The 26,771-nt window shown below is 45.3% G+C and overlaps 1 protein-coding gene and 1 long non-coding RNA gene across 3 annotated transcripts; both read left to right on the top strand.

The window, feature by feature from the left end:
• The first annotated feature begins 5,212 nt into the window (after positions 1-5,212).
• On the top strand, positions 5,213-11,064 carry LOC117450046 (uncharacterized). Of its 2 annotated transcripts, none has more exons than XR_011643522.1 (3): positions 5,213-5,606; positions 10,052-10,157; positions 10,325-11,064. It is a non-coding gene; the product is annotated as an uncharacterized lncRNA (long non-coding RNA). The 2 variants fall into 2 exon arrangements; XR_011643521.1 differs by having other exon boundaries at positions 10,052-10,219.
• A 9,668-nt stretch (positions 11,065-20,732) lies between these two features.
• On the top strand, positions 20,733-24,977 carry LOC117449752 (deoxycytidylate deaminase-like). The gene is made up of 6 exons (XM_034087617.1): positions 20,733-20,841; positions 21,436-21,529; positions 22,282-22,498; positions 23,050-23,166; positions 24,310-24,406; positions 24,871-24,977. The coding sequence occupies exons 1-6, from the start codon at positions 20,813-20,815 to the stop codon at positions 24,920-24,922; spliced, it is 606 nt and encodes a 201-aa protein (XP_033943508.1). The 5' UTR covers positions 20,733-20,812; the 3' UTR covers positions 24,923-24,977.
• Positions 24,978-26,771: the final 1,794 nt, after the last annotated feature.

Below are 26,771 nucleotides of genomic sequence, written 5' to 3'. Positions count from 1 at the left end.
TAGGCGTACACAGATCTGCAATGCCTGATGAGATCAAGCTCCCTTATATTCTACCCAAAGATGCTCACACTTCAGATCTCCTACTACGACACATCCACGAGCGCTCTGGACACAGTGGGAGAAACTACATACTTTCAGAGCTCCGTAAAAAGTACTGGGTTTTAAAGGGAAACTCAGCAGCAAGGAAAATAGTCTCAAAGTGTGTTGTGTGTCGGCGTGTGAGAGGCAAGACAGGTGAGCAGAAAATGGCCAATTTGCCACAAGAAACAATCCTACCTGACCTCCCTCATTTCACCAATGTCAGATTGGACTATTTTGGACCGCTTAAGGTTAAGCGAGGAAGGAGTATGGTTAAAGGTATGGAGCCCTGTTTACCTGCATGAGTAGCAGAGCTGTACATCTGGAGGTAAAGGTGGCTTATTCGTTAGACACAGACTCATGTATTCATGCTCTGAGAAGATTTGTGTGCAGGAGAGGTCAGGTTAAGCATATCAGATCGGACAACGGTACAAACCTTGTGGGTGCCCAAACTGAGCTAAAAAAGGCCATGAGTTCACTAAACGAAGGGAAAATCCAAGGCGCTTTGCACCCTGAAGGAATCCAGTGGAGTTTCAATCCACCGGCGGCCTCACATTATGGTGGAGTCTGGGAAAGACTCATAAGATCTGTCCGTCAGGTGCTGACCTCCACTCTCCATCAGCAAACCCTCAACGATGAAGGCTTACAAATCATCTTCTGCGAGGTAGAGTCCATCCTCAATAACCGTCCTCTCTCCACCGTGTCCTCCGATCCACATGACCTGGAACCACTGACTCCCAATCACATCCTCCTGCTAAAAACGCAACCTATCTTACCTCCCGGAACGTTTAAGAGATCTGACCTCTATGCCAGGCGCCGCTGGAAGCAGGTCCAGTACATGGCGGATCTGTTCTGGCATAGATGGACACAAGAATACCTTCTGCTGCTCCAAGAGATACAGAAATGGAACACAGTGAGGAAAAACTTTAGCGTTGGAGATGTCGTCTTGGTAGTTGACCCAACTGCTCCACGGGGGTCGTGGCCATTAGGCAGAGTACTGGAGACCAAGCCTGATGCAAGAGGTCTGACCCGTACAGTGAAGCTCCAGACGAAAACCTCCATTATCGATAGGCCCATAGCTAAGCTGTGCCGCCTCCTGGAGACGGAAGAATAATAGGTCTTCCTTAAAACATCAATAAGGGATGTAATGTATATACTTTATTTTTCTAAATTAATTATTTGTTGGTCGTTTTACGGCTCCCTTTTTGGCTAATTTGAGTAATTGATTCTGAGAGAACAATTAGGTGCCGGTGTGTAGGAGCCGCATTTAAGTTTATTTAGTTTTGATTTATTTGGAACCTTTATTAATGCATTTTTCTGTTCCAGTGAGAGGTGCGCTTTGCTCAGGTGAAGGGGCGGGCCTAAGGCTTTAAGTTGGAGGTGCGGTGTGTGACGGGAGAGTAGCAGGCAGCAGCAATACCGTCATTGACACGCAGACGCAACCTTATGCTTAGTAAAAGACTATTTAAGATTATTAGGATCTGCTGTTTAAGTTTATGTTACATATTGTTTTCCTATTTTGTTTTATGTTTGCTGGAAATAAACGTTGAAAAGCAACCGAAACGTCCAGTGGATTTTGCACTGCGAGTCTGACACTGCTTCCCAGGCCCAAGCTCTACATGTGGCCAAGAACAATAACTTTTGATGTATCGAGTTACAAGACAAACTTTTGGGGATTTTGGCCACTACAATGGTTTAGAAGAGAGAATCATTGAATTTAATTGTTCAAGGTTTATGGCTGAAAAGCATTCTAATTCACTATCTAGTGTAATATTAGAACTTACGTTTCCGGGAGCTGTTGATAACACTATACTGGTCAAAGGCAAGAGGTCATTCATTTTGTTTCTAAGAGTAACAATTTTATCGTTAAAAAAGCACATACAATCATTACTACTGAGTGCTATGGGAACAGAAGGCTCAATCGAGCTATGGCTCTCTGTCAGCCTGGCTACAGTGCTGAAAAGAAATCTTGCATTATTCTTATTCTCATCTATTAATGAAGAGTAGTACAATACACCCAAGCTGCCCCTCCTTAAAAAAAGTACAGCTTGCTCTTGTTCTATTAGATGTTTAATGATTCGACATGTTTTTACACTTTCCTGTTTAGATTCTGCCTCGTGTTTGTTCGCATTGGGCCTTATGAAACAACATGTTCTATTCCAATGCTTAATTGCTCTAGGTCGGATTACCTACTAACGTAATAGACACTTTGGACATTTATTAATCCTTGTAGATTTTGAGTCATCACTAGGCAAGGCAAGGTAAGTGTATTTATATAGCACCTTTCAACACAAGGCAATTAAAAGTGATGCCTGTTCAAACAATATTTAAAAAGGTTCACTGTGAAACACACACACACCATTTGAAAAATGTTCCCACGGCTATGAACAATAATACCCCCAAGCTGCCCCACCTTAGTAGATTTTGAGTCATCACGAGGCAAGTTTATTTATATAGCACATTTCAACACAAGGCAATTCAAAGTGATGCCTAATCACACAAGATTAAAAAGGTTCACTACACACACACACACACACACACACACACACACACACACACACACACACACACACACACACACACACACCACACACACACCCTGTGTGCTTTGGTCTCTGTTCTGCCTTGCTGACAGACTGGCTGCAGGCATGAAGTAATCTTCTGGCTCCATGAAATCTTTTCTTGCCCCATACAGAAAAACACACAAGACAGAAAACCGGAGGAGGGACACAGAACTAGGGCCAACAGGGTGGGTGAAGGGGGTCTGGAGGACGGGCTTGGGCTGACAGCCCAGGGGCACAGCGGAGGACCCGGAAGGAGTCTCAGGCGGACGACCCGGGGGCAAGGCAGAGTTTGAAAAGGGGGTTATGGAGGAGCGAAGGCAGTGGCAGGAAGAGTCAGGGGGCTGGGCCCGAGGGCGAGGACCGCGGCACTCAGGGGGCAGGGCTCGAGGGTGAAGACCGCAGCTCTCAGGGGGCCGGGCTCGAGGGCGAAGACCGCGGCTCTCAGGGGGCCGGGCTCGAGGGCGAGGACCACGGCCGGGAAAGTCAGGGGGCCGGGCTCGAGGGCGAAGGCCGTGGCTCTCAGGGGGCCGGGATCGAGGGTGAAGACTGTGGCTCTCAGAGGGCCGGGCTCGAGGGCGAAGACCAGCCAGCTCCGGAGGCCGGGCAGCAAGATGCTGACGGGACAGCGCCGGAGGCCGGGCAGGACCCGGTATCGGAGCTGGTGGGACAGGCCTCGGCAGGATCCCCCACGGAAGAGGACCAGGACACGGGATTGGCAGGAACCCTGGCAGAAGAGCAGTCGGCGGGACCTCCAATGGGACAGGACAAGGAGCTGGCAGGACCACCGGCAGGAGAGTAGACGGCGGGACCTCCAAAGGGACAGGACAAAGGGTTGGCAGGACCTCCGGCAGGAGAGTAGTCGGCGGGGCCTCCAACGGCACAGGACCTAGGATTGGCAGGACCCCCGGCAGGAGAGTAGTCGGCGGGGCCTCCAACGGCACAGGACAGAGGATTGGCAGGACCCCCGGCAGGAGAGTAGACGGCGGGACCTCCAACGAGACAGGACAAAGGGTTGGCAGGACCTCCGACAGGAGAGTAGTCGGCGGGGCCTCCAACGGCACAGGACAAAGGGTTGGCAGGACCCCCGGCAGGAGAGTAGTCGACGGGACCTCCAACGAGACAGGACAAGGAGCTGGCAGGACCACCGGCAGGAGAGTAGACGGCGGGACCTCCAACGGGACAGGACAAACGGTTGGCAGGACCCCCGGCAGGAGAGTAGTCGGCGGGGCCTCCAACGGCACAGGACAAAGGGTTGGCAGGAACCCCGGCAGGAGAGTAGCCCGCGGGACCTCCAATGAGACAGGACAAGGAGCTGGCAGGACCACCGGCAGGAGAGTAGACGGCGAGACCTCCAACGAGACAGGACAAAGGGTTGGCAGGACCCCCGGCAGGAGAGTAGTCGGCGGGGCCTCCAACGGCACATGGCGAAGGGTTGGCAGGACCCCCGGCAGGAGAGTAGTCGGCGGGACCTCCAACGAGACAGGACAAGGAGCTGGCAGGACCCCCGGCAGGAGAGTAGACGGCGGGACCTCCAACGGGACAGGACAAAGGGTTGGCAGGACCCCCGGCAGGAGAGTAGTCGGCGGGACCTCCAACGAGACAGGACAAGGAGCTGGCAGGACCCCCGGCAGGAGAGTAGATGGCGGGACCTCCAACGGGACAGACATACGATTGGTAGGACCCCCGGCAGAGGAGTAGTCGACGGGGCCTCCAACGGGACAGGACATGGAGTTGGCAGGACCCCCAGCGGAACCTCTAACGGACCAGGACATTGGGTAGGGACTTGATACGTGACTCGAGAGGGGAACTAGAGAGGGAACTCCAGAGGGGACTAGTGGAGAGACTAGAGGAGGAACTAGAGGAGGGACTAGAGGAGGAACAAGATAAGGGAACTCGAGAGGGGAACTAGAGAGGGGATTCGAGGAGGGACTAAAGGAGGGACTAGAGGAGGGAACTCGAGGAGGGACTAGAGGAGGGACTCGAGAGGGAATTGGAGAGGGGACTGGAGAAGTGAGGGACTAGAGATGGGACTAGAGGAGGGACTAGAGATGGGACTAGGGAATTGACTAGAGGAGGGACTTGAGTAGGGACTAGAGATGGAACTCGAGAGGTGACTTGAGAAGGGACTTGAGAGGTGACTCGAGAGGGGACTCGAGAGTTGACTCGAGAGGGAACTGGAGAGGGGACTGGAGAGGGAACTGGAGATGGGACTAGAGAAGTGACCTGAGGAGGGACTAGGGAAGGGACTTGGGAAGGGACTAGAGGGGGAACTCAAGAAGAGACTAGAGAGGGAACCAGAGAAGAGACTATGGCAGCTGGGGCAAGAGCTGGGTCTGGAACCATGGCTGCGGGGGCCGGAATGGAAGCCAGAATCATGGCTGTAAGGTCCGGTTCTGGAGCCGGAAACATGGCTGTAAGGTCCGGTTCTGGAACCGGAAACATGGCTGAATGGGCCGGCTCTGGAGCCGGAATTGAAGCCAGAATCATGGCTGTAAGGTCCGGTTCTGAAGCCGGAAACATGGCTGTAAGGTCCGGTTCTGAAGCCGGAAACATGGCTGTAAGGTCCGGTTCTGAAGCCGGAAACATGGTTGTAAGGTCCGGTTCTGAAGCCGGAAACATGGCTGCTGGGGCCGGAACCATGGCTGCTGGGGCCTGTACTGGGTCTGGAACCATGGCTGCTTGGGCCTGTACTGGGGCTGTAACCATGGCTGCGGGGGGCTGAACTGGTTCTGGAACCATGGCCTTTTGGGCTCGTGCTGCTAACCTGGCCTTGCGACTCCTCTTAGGAGCCGTTTGGAGGCTCCGTGGACCTCCAAAAGCCAGACTAGTACCAGCGAATGGCTCCTGGACAAACACTGGGTGAGAAGCAGAGGCTGACGCCAGACGGACCACACCGATGCGTGTGGTATCAAAAAGGGAATCTGGAGACCTGGGTCTATCAGGATCGGGAAAACAAACCGTGAGGTAATCCAAAATCCAGGCTGGTAAGAATTTAACCGAATCTTGATTCCTCAGCGTAAGGTGGACTGCATCTGCCAGAGCAGCATCTCGCTGCTGAACCCTGACCGCTCCTATCCATCGATGAGCGCAGTCAGACAAAGAAAAGGTATAATCCACTAGTTCCTGCTCAAACGGATCTGCTGGGCCCATATCGTAGGTCGGTTCGCAATGTTACGGTGTGTGAAGCAGGTAGGACCCAAATGCAGATTAACGTGAACATTCCTTTATTTCAAGGCTATACTAACAAAGACAGAACAGAACACTCACCGAGGACAAGCCAAATCTTTTTTTTATTAGAAAAATATAAACATAGTTACATTTTAACACATAATCACCCACCTTACTGATCCCCAAAAAGAAAGGACCTCAAGGCTTCCTACCAATTTAATTACATCTCAATCTCATTTTTCATAGATGTTATTCCTGCATACACATCACCATCTCTCTATTACACACATTAATTAGTGCTCTCCACCTCCCCTCATATCAACACCACATCAAAACAGACCAGAATTACGACCCGACCCATCTTCCACATCAATTTCCCCCCCCATTTCCCTTATCTCCCTCTTCCCTGTTCCTCCTGCTCAACCTCCCCACCCGTACCTTGCATCACATCTTTATTCCCACATATCCCCATCCCCAATACCCTTTCTCCACGTCCATCCGAGTGATAGCTATCGCCTTTGCTCTTCTCTTTTCCCACATGTCCCTCCATATCGCCACTGTTTCCCCCTTCCTCCCCCCAAACGGCCTTTGCCTAACCCTGAGGTGATGTACATTCTCCTCGCACTCCACCCAGTCACCTTCCTCATTTTCCTCCCCTATGTTTACTGATATTCGCTTCCAACCCTTGAGCTCCTCCCTCCTCGCTCTTATGGCTTCTTTTCCTTTTCCTTCTTTTATCCCCTTCAACCCCCTCTCAAATCTAAGGTCCTTTCTCTTCTGTCTCTGCACCTCCTGCTCCTCAGTCCCACTCTCCTCCCTCTCACTATCCCCACTATTCCAAACATCACTCATATTCCCCTCATCGCTCGATTGTCCTTCACTATCTCCCACCTCCTCTTCCACCTCCCTCACCACCGCGTCGTTATTCCTCTTACTCTCCTCTAACTAAATTTCGTCCTTTTTATGCCTTAATATCTTCACTCTCATAAGTTCCTCCCCTCTCTGTCTTTGCTCCTCCTCTTCCTCATCTTCGTCCATCCTATCCCCCCATCCTTTCCCCCCCGGCTCTGCATCCTTTCTCCCTTCCTCCCTTACTTCTTCCCCCCCCTCAACCTCCTCCATCTCAACCTCCACCTCATTTTCTCCCTCAATTCCCACCTCCTCAGCTTCTCCTCCCTCCTTCTCACTCGCCTTCATCCTCTTTTTACCCTTCCTCCCCTCATCATGCTCCAAACTCTCCACGCTTTCCCCCCCCCACATTGGCCGCATCATTACCTTCATTCAACATCACATCATCATCATCACTCCCACCCTCTCGTGGTCTTTTTACTTTTTTTTGTTACTTTATTTCGGTTTTAGGGTTAGGGTTATGTTATTTAATTCTTTTGGGGGAGCCAGCCCCCTAGGGTTCGAGGGGTCAAACCCCCCAAAACGCATAGAAAACTATGCATACCTATAACACAATACAAACACAATGATCTTAAACCTGCATTAGGCTACTACATCACATTGTACATCAGCATGTTCAAATCGGATAGGTGGGCACTATAGGACATCTGGGCACCTCGATGTACAATTAGCTATTTTGTCCAAAATGTTAAAAAATAAATATTTGAAAAATGGTATTAAGTAATGCAAAGTATACATGATGCGAACATGCACGGTACATCATTATTAGACTTAATGTTATCCTTCAACCAACCATTTCCCCAGCATTTTCCCATCAATCAGCTGACTGACCCGAGACAGATCTCCACTCACGGGCTTAACCCAACTGTGTTTTTCTTCCACTGTTTGTTGTAAGACACAAGTCTTTTCTTTTTAGAAGGGCCAGGGCCCAGAACCACATCCTCTCTCTCTTCTCCTCTTTCATCATCACCTACTCCACCGGCAACGCTCATTTCCCTACACGACTGAACAGGCCACACAAACAATGATGCCGCGCCCGCGGCCCACCGGAGAAAATCTATAGGTTACTTACATAACCCCAGTCCTCAGAGTAACATGAAGTGAGATGTCTCACTATGGGATGCACCTCATCGCGGAGCAAACAGAAGCATCAATCTCATTACGCCAATCCTGATTGGCTGGTGATCTTGATGTCAGCGTCAGGGGAAATCACCCCCTATAAGTAGCTTGCGCCACAACGCATGCGTCATTCAAAATAAGCACCTCTTCTCGCTTCACCATAGCAAGGAGGGCCGTCTGGTGAGACATCTCACTTCATGTTACTCTGACACTGGGGTTACGTAAGTAACCTATAGTTCTCATTCATAACACTCCGTTCGATGTCTCACTATGGGATATTGTAGCTCCCGTATTGCCAGGCGAGCTTATCTCGAAAATCACCAACCGATCAGAATTTTAACAGGTAGGACTCCGACTCAACCAGGTGCCCAGCACTGCTTGAGTCAACCTGGGAGTAGAACGCCCAGACTGTTAAAAGGCGGACACAAGTGAGCAGCGAGTAACAGCTCGCCGCTTGCACCAATGTCTTGAAAGGGAGACATCCTGAACAGAGCCCAGGATGCCGCCAGACCCTGAGTCAAGAGAAAAAAAACTCGCGAACCCGAGGGTGCCTGCGAGCTCTGACTTGTACGGGCCCCACAGCAATTGCCTCCACAATCCAGTGGGAGAGCCGTTGCTTAGTAACAGGCTTACCCTTGTGAGGGTTAGCCCAGGACACGAAGAGTTGGTCATTAAGACGAAGCTCTTTTGATCTGTCCATATATGTGTGTAAAGTCCGGACTGGACACAACAGATCCTGCTGCTGCTCCCCGGAGGAAACCAGCGGCGGAGGAAATGCCTCAATGTCAATTGGGGTACACGAACCAACCACCTTTGGTGTAAAGGCAGGGTTGGGTTTCAACAACACTCTCGTTTGCCCTGGGGCGAACTGAGTGCATGAGAGATGTACAGACAGTGCATGAATATCGCTGACCCGCTTGGCGGATGTCAGGGCCAGTAACAGCACTGTCTTGAGTGACAGATGTTTCATGTCAGCTCCTTCCAGGGGTTCAAATGGGGTCATTTTGAGCCCATTTAAAACCACTGCCAGGTCCCATAAGGGCACCAGCGACCTGGAGACAGGGAGGAGCCTGCGCACTCCCTTCATAAAACGGCAAACCAAAGGATGTTGGCTAGCCGTCTAACCCCCTAAACGCACCAGGAGCGTCTGCGCCGCGTTACGGCCGCGCCGCAGCGGTCGTAAGGATCGCGGCCACTCTAGTCAATGGGTGCTATTCCACCACACGCGCCGCGTTACGGCTCAGACGCGTCCCAGAAGCGGCTCGGCGCTGCGCTTCTCTAAAATTAGGATGAATCCTATTTTTGCCGCGGCGCAGCCGTAAGGTAAGGTCGGGCAGGCAGCCCCCCCCTCGCAGGAAGTGGAAAGGTGAGCATCCGGGCCAGGCCCATCCCGCATATATACTAATTTAGCAGACCCCCCTCCTTCATCACAACACCTCCACTACGATGCGCACTATGGACGACGAGGTGTTCATAATGGAAGTGGAGAAACACACAATTGTATACGATGTAACCAATGCTTTTTACAAGGACAACATCAGAAAGGACAAGGCCTGGTATTTAGTCGCTGCAGTTTGTGGAGTGGAAGGTAACAACTACATATTAATGTTTTAAAGTTAATTAATACTTGTAGGTACAGTACAGAGCCATTCAGTAGTTTAACATCTTGTGAAAGTCGTTAAAAAACTGTTCAGTAAACTTGCATTTCACAATAAAGTAAGATCTTATTTCCTATATCAAGATTATAATATTATTATATTATTATTATTTTGTATTTATATTTTTATAAATATTGGTTTTTTAACTATACTTTATCTTGTGAATTTCGCCCAGGGATCAATACAGTTGTGTTTAACTCTTTATAATGATATTATATTTATGTATTCTAATTTGTTCTAATTGTATTCATGTGTTATAACAACTACCCAAAATACTCTCAATAATGTTTAAATACAGTATGCTGTGGTGGAAAATCTTGCATTTATAGTCAGATAAATTGTGAGGACAGACAAGAATAATTTGGCAGTCATTTGTCAGACAAAACCATTTATTATAAATTGTATTACATACACACTACAGTAGCGCATCCTAGGCGATAGCTGAATGCTAGGCTGACCAATGAGTCCCTGGAAGCCAAGTATCTGAAGGGTAAAAAAAAGCAAAGAAAAATATGTGAAATCATGTTATTAATCTGAATCTATTCTTTGTTTCAGTCGACATTTGCAAGGCACGATGGAAGTCACTCCGGGATGCTTTTGTTCAAAACAGGAAGAAATCTCTCCCAAGTGGATCTGCAGGCGGCACGCAAAAGGGCTTGAAGTATACAGACCTAATGTCCTTCCTTTTGCCCTTTTGTAATTTGTGATGATGTATTGCAAAGGGTATGAAAGACTTTATTTTTAAATTACATAAATATGTTCCTATTGCATAAATTAATCCCCAGAAAAAAGGTTTTAATTGTTTTGATGTTGTTTCTTTTCATATAGTTCAAAAAGCAGCTTGAGCAATCCTTCCCCTGTAGAAGACATGGAGAGAGCATCTACACCCCTGTCATTGGAAACAGAGGAACATGCCAGGACAGCATGTGGATCTCCAGCCCCACCACCTACAGCCCCACCACCTCTGCTACCCACAACCTCTGCAGAGAGGCAAAGGCCCTCTAGGTCCCGTAGCCCCAGGGATCCCATTTCCACACCAGCAGCGGCCCAGCGTTCCACACGGGACACAAGGAGGAGGCCACAGAGCACAGACCTTGGAGAGCAGCTGATATCTCTACTGCAGGAACCTCCAACTGCACCACACATGCCAGACTCAGAATTAGAGGAGTCATACTACTTTGCTCTCAGTCTTGTGCCCATGTTGCAAAGACTGGACAAAGACAGAAAACATCAGGCAAAAATCTGTATTTTAAACACCTTCCACAACTTGGAAAGAGACACCCAACACCAGCAACATTGGCAGCCCATTGATCATCCCCCCGCCACTCAACATTCTATTCACACCTCCAGGCCAGTAGCCTTTCGGCCAAGTGTACCCCAACCCCCACGCGCCCAATCAACACCTACAAGGCCATCAGACATGCTGTCCTCCAGCAGTAGCTCTGCATGGCAGGAGTCTTTTTACGAACAATTGTAGTTGAGCAATTGAGTTCATTGTTTTTTTACTGTAAATAGTTACTTTTTTTGTGCTGATTATTTATATTTGATGTTTCTGTTTAAAATGTTGTTTGGGGTGAAATTGTTAAAAATAAAACGTTTATTAAATTTGTGGTCAGTGATTTATTGTCTGTGAAATGTGCATTTTACCTAAGTGCAACAGCCAGTCTCTGCTTGGGTTCTATGGCAGCTCTGAAATTTGTGGATTGTCTGGTCAGTTCAGGGCCCAGGAGGGACAGCAGTTCATCCATCTGCTCTGCACTCATCCGAAAATATTGGTGATGTCGTTGGCTGTCCAGCCTCAGCTCAGCCACGAGGTGATGAAAATCACCTTGTTGTCTCCTTTGCTGGTTGAGGGGGTGCACCCAAAACCGGCTCCTTCTCCTCCCCCCATCCCCTCGTAGTCTTTCAAGTAGGAGAATACATGCCAGCGTTCTCCTCCGGTTTACAGGCACTGTAAATTATATATATATAGAATAATTATGATGATGAATGCATATTTTTTTACCACTAAAATACAGCAACACATCTTTGATTCATGTCGTTTATAACTGGAATATTACAATTATTATTAACTGTGTCTGTAGTCTACAACACAACAACATAGGAAATAACAACAATAAACACGATTTAAACAGACACAAACATAAACCATTTAATTACGTAGCCTACTACATGTAGAAGTACAAATGTCCAGGAAATATTCCAAAATCAACAACAACTGCGAAGCTAACATCAAAGGAAGACATTTATACCAGATACAAAGGGAAGTAGGAACAGGAAGCACATGGGGGAGTAGTAGAAGAGAACAGAGCATTAACAGCAGGATAACATTGGGACACTCTGGATTAAACTCATCACTGCATCTGATTGGAAAACATCCAAATGGCAATTGTGATGGTTGCCAACAACCAGAGACAATACATCATGTATTTTTTAGCAGCCCGGAATATACAAGACAAAGACTCATTCTGAAAACTGCACTGGAACAACTCAACATCAAGGACATGGATTTCAAGTCAATATATGTAAAGTAAATCAAGAAATGAAGCAAACAAGCTGATCTTCAAATTCCTCAAAAGCACTGGTTTGAGGACAAGGATTTAATATGAACATTTAATAACTCAACAGTAGGTATGCTCCAAGTGGAAACGATTCGCGATTAAAGAGAAGAAGAAGAAGAAGAAGAAGAACTGCGAGGCTGCACACACGACGCTCCGCTTCCGCAACGTTTTGAAACGCGCCTGGTGTGTTAGGTCGCAGGAGGAGGTCGCAGCGTGGCGCAGCCGCAACGTAACGCGGCGCAGACGCTCCTGGTGCGTTTAGGGGGTTACCCTCAAAACCCACATGGCAAGCAGCAATAGCAGCCAGGTACAACTTGATCGTGGAGAAAGCTCTGTGTTTATCGATCAAGTCCTGTAGGAATGATAAAATCACCCCGACAGGACATTGAAAAGAGATGTGTCCTTCTTGAAGGCACCACTCCTCAAACACCCTCCACTTACAGTCGTAAAGAGACCTGGTGGAGGAAGCTCTCGCACTCTGAATAGTGTTTATCAACTTCTGAGGGAGTCCCACTGTATTCAGATTGTACCACTCACGGGTCAGGCCCATAGTGCCCCGCGCGCTGGGCGTGGGTGAAGGATCGCCCCCCCCCCCCCCCCCCGCTTCAGACAATCTGTCCCTGCGTGGTGGGGGCTGCCATGGCTGCCCGCACAACAGCTGATATATCTCCGCCAGCCCGTACATTGCGGGCTAGGGCGGAAACATCAGAGTAAGTGTGTGGCGTTGCTCCTTCACTCTGGCCAGAGTTGGGGGTAACAGAGCCAGGGGTGGGAACACGCACAGAGGACCCGGAGGTCAATCGTGTACGGGTGCGTCCCCGCCTAACAGTGCGTTTAAATCGTGCATTAAAGAGAACAGCTGTCATTGAGCATTTTTTCTTTATGCGAACAGATTTAACGCGGCTCCACCGTAACGCACCCACAGCGGACTCACGATCCTTGGATGTGGAGTCCAGTCTGTATAGAGTGGTGCACCTCTGGACAGTAGTTCTGTCTCGAGGTGCATCACTCCCGGTACCTGTGTCGCTCTCAGAGAGAGGAGACGTCTGCCGCTCCAAGGGATCAGTTTGTGTGCCAGTGTGTGTGACTGGGGACCACGCAACCTCCCTTGGCGGTTCATACACGATATCGTGTTGTCTGTCCTCACGAGGATATGGTGTCCTCTGAGAGACGGCAGGAAGCGTTTTAGGGTAGGGAACACTGCTAAAAGCTCCGGGTAATTTACGTGCGCCCGCTGGAGCTCTCTGCTATAGAGACCTCTCACTGGGCGACCTTCGTAAATACCCTATCAGCCTGTCTGACATGCGTCCGTGGTGACCACCTTCCGTGAAAGGACAGCACCCGTAGGCGCGTCCCGCACTAGAAAAGTCGGGTGTAGTGCCACTACGCATTACATAATAACCAATACTCTCCGCACGCCGTGGCGCGCAGGGTTTAGTTTTATTATGAGCCCCATGTTGAGCGGGTGCTTTACGAGGACATTTGTCTGCGTAATCTGACTCTGCTCGGTGGGCATTATAGATAAAACCCTTCTTTCTAGGAGAGAGAGGGCCTCTCTCTCCAGAATATGGGTTGACTCTCTCTGGGCTTGTGAAAACAGATAAAGTATAACTGTTTTGAGAAGCCCAGGCAGATGTCGTGAGTATCTCCTGCTCAGTGGCGCCTCCAGAAACCTTTCATAGCCAAATGGGCCAAATGGGGCCACTGAAAATCTTGGGGTGGCCCACCAAAACCAAGAATTTAATTGCTGTACAAGTATAGACTAGATGAAAACAATGGCAAAGAGAATCACCTACTGATATACTTTGGTTTCTTATTTTACATTTTCTGATACTATTCATCTGAAGTGAATATAATACGGATAGTTAACATTTGACTTCAAACAACATTTAAAAGAACCTTGTTTTGTGTTATGTATACATGTGTTGGTGATTTATTGTTTTGTTTTTTATATATGCTAGTTGTTCTTTCCTTTTTAAAAAGACAAATACAGCTTAATTTAAATAAGTTCCTTTATTGTAAGGCACAACATGTTCAGCATTCTCAACACATACAATGCACAAAGCAATACATGTTCTTCAGTTATATTATTTCTCTAGGTTATAAATAGTTTTAGAACAAAGCTGTTTGTGTCACACTGGGATCAAAGATGATTGACCTGACTTTATTAAATCAAGTTTTAAAACATGACTATTTTATTTCAACAGGACCCAAAAACTCAAGGGGTATAAAATGGTAAATACATACTGTGATTGAACACAAAAACACCATCTATTATTGACCTTTATAGCAAATTCAAAACATTATAAATGATACAAAACACCACCTTTTAGTATTAGACAGAAAATAGGTGATGAGACATTCTATTTTTTTAGATTAGGCCACTGTGGTGAGGGTAATACATATAGCTTTTATTCCATTTGTTTTGGAATGTATATACTTTATAAACAAACTGGTTACCCTTTTTTAAAATTGGCATACAGAACATTATGAAAACAAACTGGACTAATGGTCGGCTCATAACCTCAGAACACAGAAGAGGAAAAACTGCATAGATTCTCGTTTCGTTTTGAAGGAGCTGCAGACCTAAAGTGTGTAGAAGACTTAAATTATTAAAAAGGTCACAATCATATTAATAAAACTGTACTTAGGTTTTAGTTTCACTTTTACAAAACAGAGTTCCACGTGTTTTGCATGTAAGGCCATCTCCTCACTAGCCCTATGCTGCTGCTCCCCTGCCAGCTCTGTCTCTCCTTTACTCATCTTCTTCTTACAATAAGAAGAGATGTCTGTTGACTTTCTCTTCATTTTCTGCAAATTGACATTACACACAGCAGTGATTAATAGTAGCCTACGCATTACACCAGCCCAGCATACCGACATCAGCTAACGTTAGCTTAGCAAGCTACACTAACGCTAACTAGGATAGGGGTTAGGGTTAAAGTGTGTTTACAGACAAATTATACCTGTAGTCAAGCCAGCCTTTACTGAGCCCCGAGCCTGTTTTCCAGGTCTTCCAGCGGTTTTCTCGTTTTAATGCCATTGAACACGATTTTTTATCAGCATAAGAGCTAAAGGTAAGCATATCTCCGTTTTTTGCTACCTAAAGCTAACACACTAAAGCCTAAAGTGTTGTGGGGCTTAACAGGCAACGAACGTATACAACTTACCTTCTAGAGGTCAGGTGGATTTTTGTCAACTCCAGTCCAGTCAGCAGTGCTTGAATTGGAATGAAAAAGGTGCCAGTACTCTAAAATCAGCAACTTTTTCAAGTCAATTTTATACAGCCCACAAACAAGAATTTGGCTACTATAATGCTGGTGGGTTTGTCTCTTTACTACTGTATATTTTAGAAAGGTTCACTGTACTTAACATTTTTTATGATAGGCAGCGGATATGGCTAAAGCTCAGTAAGGTCAATATTAACTGAAAATATAGCAATCAAAGTCTAGATCTTCTGCTGAAGACACATGAAGCAGAGACCTTTCAGGTGAGAGCCCCTCTGGTGGTGTTCAACATTAATGACAAGGAAACAAAGCTCTGGTCAGAAGCATTTTTTATAAAAAGCTTTAACAAAATTAAGTATTTCTGTACATTTTGAATGCAATCTAACTTTCCAACTCAGAAAACAAAAAACGAAAAAGTGCCAAAAGTCTTCTCACATGGCTGAGCTGCTTTGCAATATACTTCACCACTGAAGAATACAAATATGTATAAAGTAAACTATGATGCAATCTAACTTTCCAACTCAGAAAAATGATAAAGAGCATGAACAAAGAACATGTAAAAACAAATGCAAAATGTGCACAATCTAAAATGAGAAACTGTAACTGCAAGTAACAAAGTCTGAGCCATGGTAAAGAGTTACATTGAACACCAAGCTGATCAGATAACTCCCTGGTTGGTCTGAAGTCCTTCTATCTCCAGGATCTGTACAAATCGGCACATTATGCCAAAAGTCTTCTCACTGGGTGAGCTGCTTTGCAATATACTTCACATTGTTAGAAAAGGCTCCAGAAGGCCTTGGGGACATCAGCATCAGGGGCTGGAGTTGGACAGGCTCTTTCATCAGCACTTCTCCTTCCCTTTGCCAGCCAGGACCTCACATACTGTTCCGGATTGAACTGTCCTAGTGATGGTCCATTACATTTAATGAAAACCAGGCTGGACAGAGAGAGCATTCCTTTTTGCAGTAAGGATATCGTTCATGCAGCTGAATGCCCGCTCACACTCACTAGTGGAGACAGCGATGGTTCGGACTGCTTTCAGTAGAGGCTCCATCGCAGCAGGTGTACGGGATGCCCTGGTTTCCTTGTATTCGCGAAAGCCCTGAACAGTCTCTCTTCTGTCCACTTTCAGCACTTCGCACAAACGTAGCACCTCTACGTCCCCATACTGTACGTCTCCAGGTCGCTGGTGCCCTTATGGGAACTCCTCTTCAGGCCAACTTCCAGGATGGATAACTTTCATGTCCTGGATTAGCTGATTGTCCCGGGCCTCCCGGCCATGTAATGGGATTTCTCTTGTGCTGACATGAGAGGAGGTTGTGGAAGTCATTCTGTGTCTCAGATTCTCTACCATACTGCGGAAAAACTGACCTGCATGAATCTGTACAAGCCTGCCATTCTCACGCAGGGGCAGGGCAACACCCTTGAAGGACTTCTCAGCTAGAGCTGTATGAACTGTAGTCATGTGTGGGCCAGTCATGGTGACCATGGATTCAAAAACTCGTATTTCTCGAGTTAAGAGCCTATCTGCTGTAGGCAGTGTCATCTCTCTTTTTGCCGAGAGAGGTCGCTGAGCTCTGTGAGCGCATCGTACATCAGTCCCAGATTGCTGACAAACGTTGCAGATGTGAGCACATCATCCAGGCCCTTGTACTTTGCTCTGTCTCTGGAATCCCTGCTCGTGTCGTGTCGCAGCATTTGTGAAGTGATCATGAAGCACTCGGTAGTTTTCCCAGACTGCTCTGACGCTCCTTTCACTTGAAGCCACCCAGCGGATGGACAAAACACGCCCTATCACCAGGAGACGCTGTCCGACTGCTTGCGCACACTGCGCTAACTGCCTCTGATTTTTGGGGGAGGCATGGGACAAGGAATAGAGTTTGTCAAAAAAGATCTGGAAATGATTGAGCCCTGAGACCTCCTTGACCACATCCCCAACTGCCAGCTCTAGACGATGATTGGAGCAGTGCCACACAAACAGGCTTGGGAATTTACTACACAACTGGGTAGCAACGCCTGTTCTCTTCCCTAGCATGACTGAAGCCCCATCACATGCAAAAGAAACGAAACACTGACCTAAAAAGTCCTCGTTAAAATCTCTTCCAAGACACTCCATTAACGCCTTTGTGATGTCATCAGCCGTTGTTCCATCCAACTCGATCAGCTCCCAAAAAAACGTTTCGGGCTCAGCATCAGCTAATGCTGAGCGTAGACACACAACAAGCACCGTTTTACCACTAATAGTGGTAGATTCATCGACCAAAACACAGAGTTTTCTTTGGTTTTCTGTAATGTCTTTTGCCATTTTTTTCTTCAGCTCATGAGCTATGTGGTCGATGATTTCGCCACAGGTTTTATTGGAGTGCAAAACCCTGCCCACGTTCAGCCCATTCAGTTTCTGTACATTCAAATCAATTGGCATGTCTGTGAATGGCCGGCTATGTTTGCCAATTGTATTATGCCGTTCGAAAAACTCTGATAGTGGTGTCTAATTCAGATTTATGCATAGACTGCACTTGATGTTGAATAGTTTCACGTGAAGCAGATGTAAGGATGTCAGCAGCTTTTACATGGGCTTGTGACTCTTTATGTTCTTTGATTTTTTTTCTCAGGCTAGCTTGTTGTTTGCCCTTGTCAACACCGAAATGAGACACTGCACACTCACCCCATTCAGTTGACAGTTTCAGTCCTTGTCCAGTGTGTATTCCCAAAGATTTGACATCTCTGCATATCCGACATCCTAGCTTCTTATCTTTAAGAAGGAGCCATGCATTGGTCTTGCAAAAATATTGCACCTGGTCCGTTGTCCAGCAGTCAGGTGCATCGCTTTGCCCGGTGTTGGTGGTGGCAGTTGCGCCAGCAGCAGCTAACGTTAGAGGCTCTGGAGGAGGCGGCGGAGCTAGTGCTAATGCTAATGCACTAGAACTTGGAGCAGGAGGATCAACCAAAGAAAGCTCCCCATCAGACACAATTTCCAACACAGGCACAGCATGCTCTGTATTTGAAGTTTCTTCCGGCGACAACCGCTGTCTTTTTGCACTTTTATTAATCCACGCTAACATTTTAGAAATGCTAATTTGTGACGTGACTTGCTTTCCTTCTCTCAGGGGCGTGCCTGCTCTGTTCTATCACTCTACATAGCCACCCACTGGGTGGGAGTTGCACTGCATAAACACAACACACGTGCATCTAGGTATGTAAATTGTAAAGCATTAAAACATGGTTTTACTAACAGTTTTCAGTATGTTGTTACTTCGGCATTATTATTATTATTATTATTTTGAAACGTGTATTACTATTAAATCACGGTCAAATAGGTTAATTTTGACATAGTCGTTTCCACCACAGTATTTACATGGAGAAGATAAGCCCCGCCCCCTCTCCAGCACGTTCCGTTTGAATGACAGGAGTAAACAGCTGACAGCCGCTGTGAAACTCCAGCGGTTAGAGCGATGAGAATGTCCGTTCGGCACCTCATGACGCATCTACTGAGTACCGGGCGGCTGTATATATATATATGGATGTATAATAAGAACGGCGGGAGAGTGTTGAGTACTGGCACGGTGCATGAGTACCGGAGTACCGCCAGCATGCCGGTACTGAGCAAGAAGTGCCGGTACTCCATGGGTCAGAACCAGAAGTGCCGGTACTGCGTACCGGTGAGTACCGGCCCAATTCCAGCACTGCCAGTCAGTAGAAATAAACGTTTTGCTGCAACCTGCTGCTGTCCGTGCGAATCTCAGTGTCAGAGTGGTGCGCGCGAGTATCAGAGTGGTGCGCGCGAGTATCAGAGTGGTGCGTCGAGTATCAGAGTGTTACCATGGTAGCAGAGGGAGAGGGAGGGGCTGCAGTATGAGCGTTGGAAGCTCAAATCAAGCGACTCGCTGGTTGTGTATTTGTTGTTAAATATCAGATAAACTACTATGCATACGTGACTGGCGAGGCGGTGTGTGTGTGGGGGGGCCAGTGGGGGGGCCAACAAATATATCAGGGTGGCCATGGCCCCCCCTGGCCCCCCCTGCTGGCGCCACTGCTCCTGCTGTATGCTCCTTAGAGCCAGCTGAGATGTCACGCTTACGGCTCCAGCCGGCACTGCGCATGCGCGTGACGGTGGTGCCTTCACAGCTCCAGCCGGCACTGCGCCTGCCGTTGGTGCCTTTACAGCTCCAGCCGGCATTGCGCATGCGTGTGACGGTGGTGCCTTCACAGCTCCAGCCGATTTTGGCCACTACAATGGTTTAGAAGAGAGAATCATTGAATTTAATTGTTCAAGGTTTATGGCTGAAAAGCATTCTAATTCACTATCTAGTGTAATATTAGAACTTACGTTTCGGGAGCTGTTGATAACACTATACTGGTCAAAGGCAAGAGGTCATTAATTTTGTTTCTAAGAGTAACAATTTTATCGTTAAAAAAGCACATAAAATCATTACTACTGAGTGCTATGGGAATAGAAGGCTCAATCGAGCTATGGCTCTCTGTCAGCCTGGCTACAGTGCTGAAAAGAAATCTTGCATTATTCTTATTCTCATCTATTAATGAAGAGTAGTACAATACGCCCAAGCTGCCCCTCCTTAAAAAAAAAAGTACAGCTTGCTCTTGTTCTATCAGATGTTTAATGATTCGACATGTTTTTACACTTTCCTGTTTAGATTCTGCCTCGTGTTTGTTCTTATTGGGCCTTATGAAAGAACATGTTCTATTCCAATGCTTAATTGCTCTAGGTCGGATTTTCTACTAACGTAATAGACACTTTGGACATTTATTAATCCTTGTAGATTTTGAGTCATCACTAGGCAAGGCAAGGCAAGTTTATTTATTTAGCACCTTTCAACACCAGGCAATTCAAAGTGATGCCTGTTCACACAATATTTAAAAAGGTTCACTGTGAAACACACACACACACACACACACACACACACACACACACACACACACACACACACACACACACACACACACACACACACACACACACACAGACACACAAACCATTTGAAAAATGTTCCAACGGCTATGAACAACAATATGCCCAAGCTGCCCCTCCTTAAAAAAAAGTACAGCTTATGCTAACATGTTTTTCCACTTTCCTGCTTAGATTCTGCATCGTCTTTGTTCTCATTGGGCCCTGGGAAATCATTTTGGAAAGTCTCCAAAAAAATTTGGTTTTGTGATCAAAGAAAATAAATTCAACTTTATATAATTATTTTGTCTCTTTAAGTGTTTGTCTGTAATGCGAAGACTATCTGGAATGGCCAGAGTACTATATATAGTCTGTCAACTCAGAGGATTAATGACCTTCGTTTATTAGATACTTTTTTTATTGGCAAAAATAAGTGCAAGAAAAATAAGCTCCGTAGGGGGAGGCTCTAAACATTAATTTAAAGGGCGGCAACTAAGAACCTATCCTGTGTTGAGGACATTTGAGGTGGAGCTTTCTTCCACCGCTACTTAACGTTCAACTAACTGTCAGCAGCGTACAGTCCAGAGAGAGGAACAGACTGTGAGGGGTCCAGCATCAGAACACTATGGCAGGAAAACCAGCTCAACCTAATGAGTAAGTAGTTCAAACTGCTAACATAACTTGAAAGTACTTGAGTGGATGTAAAAAGTTATATTTTACATCTTCTTTTGTTACAGTATACTTTTGATAAATAAGTAAGCCTACTATCAGCACTAATGTTGAAACATCAATTAGGTCATTAATTTGTTGGAAACCTTAATTAATTACATGTTTTTATTATCAAGTATGTAAGTAACAATTCACAACCAGGAAGTTGCTGTTCCCTGCATTTCATAAGAACATATTTATTACTTTATTCAAATAAAGTTCAGATGCTTATCGATATGACTTACTTTTAGGTAAAGTCAAAGAGCTGCTGGACATGCTGCCAAAACTGATTTGACCGACATTAAGCAAAACCGTAATTCCAGGCAAAGCTTTTGCTCAAACCCAAAGGACATAAGTCACAGTAACAACTGCAGCCTGTTCCACTGGTGTGTGTAGGAGTAGTAGACTGTTAAACTATATTTTGATGAATGTCAACATCAGAAAGGAATTTAGATTTCACATGGAAAGTCTCCAAAACATGTTCATCTTGTGATTAATCAATTTTATATAATTTCTGTCTTGTTGTGTGTTTGTCTGTAGCAACGGGGCTAGAAAAGATTTCATGGAACCTGAAGATTACTTCATGGCTGCAGCCGTTCTGTCAGCAAGGCAGAGCAGAGACCCAAGCACACAGGTGTGTGTGTGTGTGTGTGTGTGTGTGTGTGTGTGTGTGTGTGTGTGTGTGTGTGTGTGTGTGTGTGTGTGTGTGTGTGTGTGTGTGTGTGTGTGTGTGTGTGTGTGTGTGTGTGTGTGTGTGTGTTTTAAATATTGTGTGATCAGGCATCTAATCATTATAGGAGTAATAATGTTACCCATTGCTAATATGAGTATTATGATAATGGTGATTTGGAAATTATACTTATTTTAACAATATTCCACTATAATCTTTACTAATAAGTGATCGACATGTCAAATAAAATATTAATGATACAGTTGTTGATATTTATTTCGGTGGAACAATTGTTTTATTATACTGGAAGTAAAAATTGAATCTATTCGATCAATTATTAATAAATATATGTAGTACATGAAGCCCTATCGCCGATTTAGTACTCTAATCTGGATTCACTAAACATATTCCCTCTTCCATCTTGGCAGAACTGTTGGAGGTTTTTATTGCATAGATTAATGTTGCAGTACTAATAATAATCTAATAACAGGCTCTTAAATCTTCAACAAACACAGAGAAACATTTTCAAAAAGATCTTCGCAAATTCATTCAAGCTGAGTGCTGGTGTGTATTAGATAATGACGTGTATTAGAGTGTGTGACTTTCTCCTGAGGGGTTGTTGCATCTGATGTTGGATTATTTCATGATGCAATGTAATGTTTGGTATTTAAAAGTTCAGCTAGACTAAACTCTGGAACCCCTCACCCCCTTTGCAGGTTGGGGCGTGTATTGTGAACCAGGACAAAAAGGTAGTTGGCGTTGGTTACAATAAGATGCCAAACGGCTGTGAAGATCACATGCCGTGGTCCCGCTCTAAAGGAGAAGATGCTGCTGCCGCTGTTTGGGCTAATGGCGGTGACCTCACCGTTGCTACTGCTGCTAAGGTTGCTGCTGCTGCTGCTGAAACTAAGCTGGACACCAAATACATTTATGGTGAGGACGCACACACACTTCATCCTTCTTGCTTACATTTTAGATTTTCAATTTTTATAAAGTCAAACAGTTTGTTGAAAAATCCAAAATGTAGAATAGTTTTACCATTAAAATGCCTTATGATCAAATTTTTTACGAGAAATTTATATTTTTTACATATGTGATGGTGGTGAGGAATGATAATATTATAGTTGGATTTATACAGAGGATTCAGTTTTTTTTGTTTTTGTTGCAAGTATAGGGATGGATAGATTGACACAATAGAGCAAGTAGGATTTAGGCGTTAAGTTTTTATTTTCATTGTTTCATTGGGCAGATGTCCTACCAAATGTACAATATTATGAATGTTACCAGGGGTGTCGATGGTGTGTTAGGAGAGGTCTATTCCTTTGGTGATAAATAAATCACACTGTCATTGGAGTACATGTATATCATGCATGTCTGATTGTTTATAACTTGTTTGTTATACAACCTAAATACACTTCAGACAAGGCACTTACATGCCCTCTATTGATGGGGCCCGTCTCCCCCTCTCCCCCTCTGTCCCGCAGTGTGCCACGCAGTGCTCAACGCCATCATGGACAAGAACAGTGCTGATGTGAAGGGCTGCTCCATCTATGTGACCCTGTTCCCCTCCAACGAGTGTGCCAAGCTGATCATCCAGGCTGGTGGGTCCCTGCAGCACGCACACACACGCACGCACACACACACACACACACACACACACACACACACACACACACACACACACACACACACACACACACACACACACACACACACACACACACACACACACACACACACACACACACACACACACACACACACACACACACACACACACACACACACACTTCAGTCAGTTGCAACTACTGGTAGACAGATCATTATCATTATGGCAAACATTTGATTCATTGATTTGAGTGAACAAATATGAGTGCTGCTTTCACTCCCATCAGTCAAAAATGTTGTCCCTATCAATACTGAAACAATAACTACATTCCGTTTATGCAATATTTCAAAATAAAAAGCAGTTTCTTCCCCTCCGCTACCGGCCTCATAAACAAGGCACATCATAGACTCTAAGCATTACATTAATGCACACAATGTTGACAATATTGCTTACTGCACATATTGTATATTCTATAATTTATTGCATTCTATTCTATTTCAATGTAAATTACTGCTTTATTTTATTGTTATTTTACTATATATTTCTTACAATGTTCTTAATATAGTTAACTATCTGTGTTCTTTTTTTAAAAATGTTTTTTATTTTTATGTATGCACCACGACACTTCAAATTCCTCGTACGTGTGAACCTACCTGGTAATAAACCTCTTTCTGATTCTGATCATTTATCAAGTCTGACACACATTCACCACGTCATGCTGGGGGTCTTCCTTTCAGTGAGGGCCGACATTGTACCTCTGGCCGACCAAGGACGGAACGCCCAAAATGACACTGTAGCCACGCCGCTGCCGCTACATAACTCATGAACTGTTTGTGTTGTAGACACTTCTGGAAGTTACTGTATAATAGCAGTCAGTAGAGAGCTCCTGTTCATTGGTTCATTGGTCCTTACATAACTCATGAAACGTTTGTCGAAGAATCTTCTGGGAGGTATCATGGCACTGGGAGAATCAGCTACCTGTCAGTAACCGTGATGCACGTGGAAGTGTGAGTGAACTTTCAAGACTGTGCGCAGATTTATTCTGAGTTACTCCACTTCTTATTCTCCTTTTCTCTCTTTTACTTTAACTGCCATGATTCTGCTATAAAGATTAATAAGTTATTTCTGTATCCAGGTATGAAAGAAGTCGTCTATCTTTGTGATAAGTACCATGGTTCTCTGGAAACACAAGCCGCCAAACGGATGTTTGAACAGGCAAATATACCATGCAGGTGAGACACACAGACATCCTTGTCTTTATTGCATTTTGGGGTACCTGACCAGACCATCCCTTTTGGGATCCACCCTTTCTGAAGTTTGTACAGCACTGTAAAAAATCAGGCAGAATCCTGAAGTGGACTTAAACAAAGATTTCACTTCAAATAATCAATCAGAGAAAGTAGAGGTCACTGACCGCCCTGACTATAAACCGTTTCATGGGGACTTGTCAGGTACAGAGTTACAGGAGGGGTCCATATATACATGCTGTTTGGCTTTTAGTCATGTGTGAGCTCCAAACAAAAATGTCTCTCTCACACTTCTTTCTGTTTACAACTTGCCCAGTCTTTGTAAAAGTGTACTGGGTTTTGGGAATGGGAATTAATTGAATAAACAAGGAAGACCCTATTCCACTAATGCCCGTATCATACCCTGACCATTGAGTTTGTTGTTTTTTTTCCTCTGTGTGTTTTGGCAGGGAGTTCCTCCCCAAGGAGACTGAGGTTGTCCTTAAACTCAACAGCACCTGAATGAGGCGAGGAATGAAGAGGAAGACTTGATGAGATTAAAACTTGTTTCATCAAATGCGTTGGTTGTGTTCTACTTTATATATATATATTCTTTTTAAACCTATTGACATTTTTTAAATGGGCATCTGCTGTACTGCCAATCATAATATGAAAACGTTAAGCAAAGCTCTAACTGCATCTGCCATAGGGCCTTACAGCAGGCCAATGAGTAAGACCTGGTGACCTAAATTGTCCAATTGAGCTAAAAAAAAAATCTTAATTTTGATGGAGCTTGTTGAGGATAAATTACCAAGTGTTTAGAGTATAGGTGAGGTCCTGTTAATTTATTCCGGTAAATTACTCTGACCTCACTAATTGACCTGACCGAAGTTACTGAGTCTATGTAAGTTTACTGCTTGGCTCAGATCCACCAAACGTCAGCAAGATCTCACCTCTATTAACTCCCCGAAGAACCAGGTTCAATTAACTGCTGTTTCTATTCAGACAACTCTTTTTAATCTGTTTAAGCGATCCCGAAGGATTTTGGTATCAGTAAATGGGGTGTGTTCCTACCTACGTGTGTGTGGCAGGGTGCAATCTTACCTTTGAAGCAGGAGAGGAGAGCACAGATGTCCTTTAAATTGTCCCAGTCCAAAAGGTGGGATCAGTTTATTTGAAGAAAAATAGGTCCAAACTAATACAGGGTTTTTACCTTCTCTCTTTACAACATTATAATCATACTAAACAAAAAATGATGCTGTGATCATGTTCAAATATGAAACTTTAATTCACAGTCTTACATTTATTACCAAAATGTTTCACTTCAACTGCCCAATTCAGTTGTGACATTTAAAATCTCCCGATAGAATTTAGAGGCATTTCCTCATAAAAAGACCGGTGATAATAAAAAGCACATTCAACTTTTCATTCACGAAATCAATTCACATCGATTCCATACCTTTTTATTTTCCGTCACAGATGGCGGGGACTAACATTCAAAAACCCATACCTATCCCACAGTTTTCGGAGGCAGTTCCTCACGTAGGCAGGTACTAATACTCAAAAACGCATGTGTAAGTGCTTCACCTTTCACATTGGTAAACTGCCTTTGTTCCCAGTTATTAAGCTCTTCTTTACCCGCTTTGTAACAATAATCACTATCAGTAACAATACGGATGTGTGTTATTTTACGTTGTTTAGCAAAAATAAGTCCCTCAACAAATGGCCTTTGCCTCAGCAGTTTGTGCTGTACCTGGTATTGCACCCTTTTGCTTGCAAAGTACTTCACCTGAATTAGTTTTCATTATAAAGGCCCAAGTGGCTGCTTGGTCACCTTTTCGCAAACTCCCCTCTGTAAACAGTGTTACCTTTGGAGCAGCGGTTTTTCTTTAAGGGTTTCAATGTTTCCCTGTGTGGCTTACTACCTGTGGTCCTAAACTCCACATCTGGATCAGACATCATCCTCTGCCATTTTCCATTCTTATTCTCTCAGTTTTTTGATATTGATATTTTTGTTCTGGTGTTAAGATACTTTTTTTGAATCTCCCTCTTTTCTTAACAACTGGAGCTATGTCTATTTTAGATCTGACTTGGTTAAGAGGTGATTTGTTCTTTGGTGAGAGGAACACTATTCCCCTTGTGCTGGGTGGGGGTGGGGGGGGGGGTAGCCTGCTTTGGGAGAGTTTCTTATCTCCATCTTCCTCTCTGTGCTGAGGCCATAAAAGTTTTAATGGGTCGCTCCGTGGTCTGCTCAGATTTTCTGACCCTGTCTCTGACCCTGTGTGTTGGGTTTTTATGCAGCACCTCGGGAGCAGAGAAAGGGGGAGATTTTTTTTTTCCAAAAGTGCAAGCTCCTTCATTGAGCAAAATA

Source organism: Pseudochaenichthys georgianus, chromosome 7 (genome assembly GCF_902827115.2).
Source record: "Pseudochaenichthys georgianus chromosome 7, fPseGeo1.2, whole genome shotgun sequence".
NCBI lineage: Eukaryota > Metazoa > Chordata > Actinopteri > Perciformes > Channichthyidae > Pseudochaenichthys > Pseudochaenichthys georgianus.
Note: the sequence above shows the minus strand (reverse complement) of the source record. Positions and strands in the feature narration are given on the sequence as shown.

What these genes read in the sequence shown, in the direction of transcription:
- LOC117449752 (XM_034087617.1), top strand. Translation starts at nt 20,813, where the DNA reads ATGGCAGGAAAACCAGCTCAACCTAATGA. An exon ending in GCAGAGACCCAAGCACACAG is followed by an intron (nt 21,530 to 22,281) that starts GTGTGTGTGTGT and finishes CCCCCTTTGCAG; the next exon opens with GTTGGGGCGTGTATTGTGAA. An exon ending in CAGGCAAATATACCATGCAG is followed by an intron (nt 24,407 to 24,870) that starts GTGAGACACACA and finishes GTGTTTTGGCAG; the next exon opens with GGAGTTCCTCCCCAAGGAGA.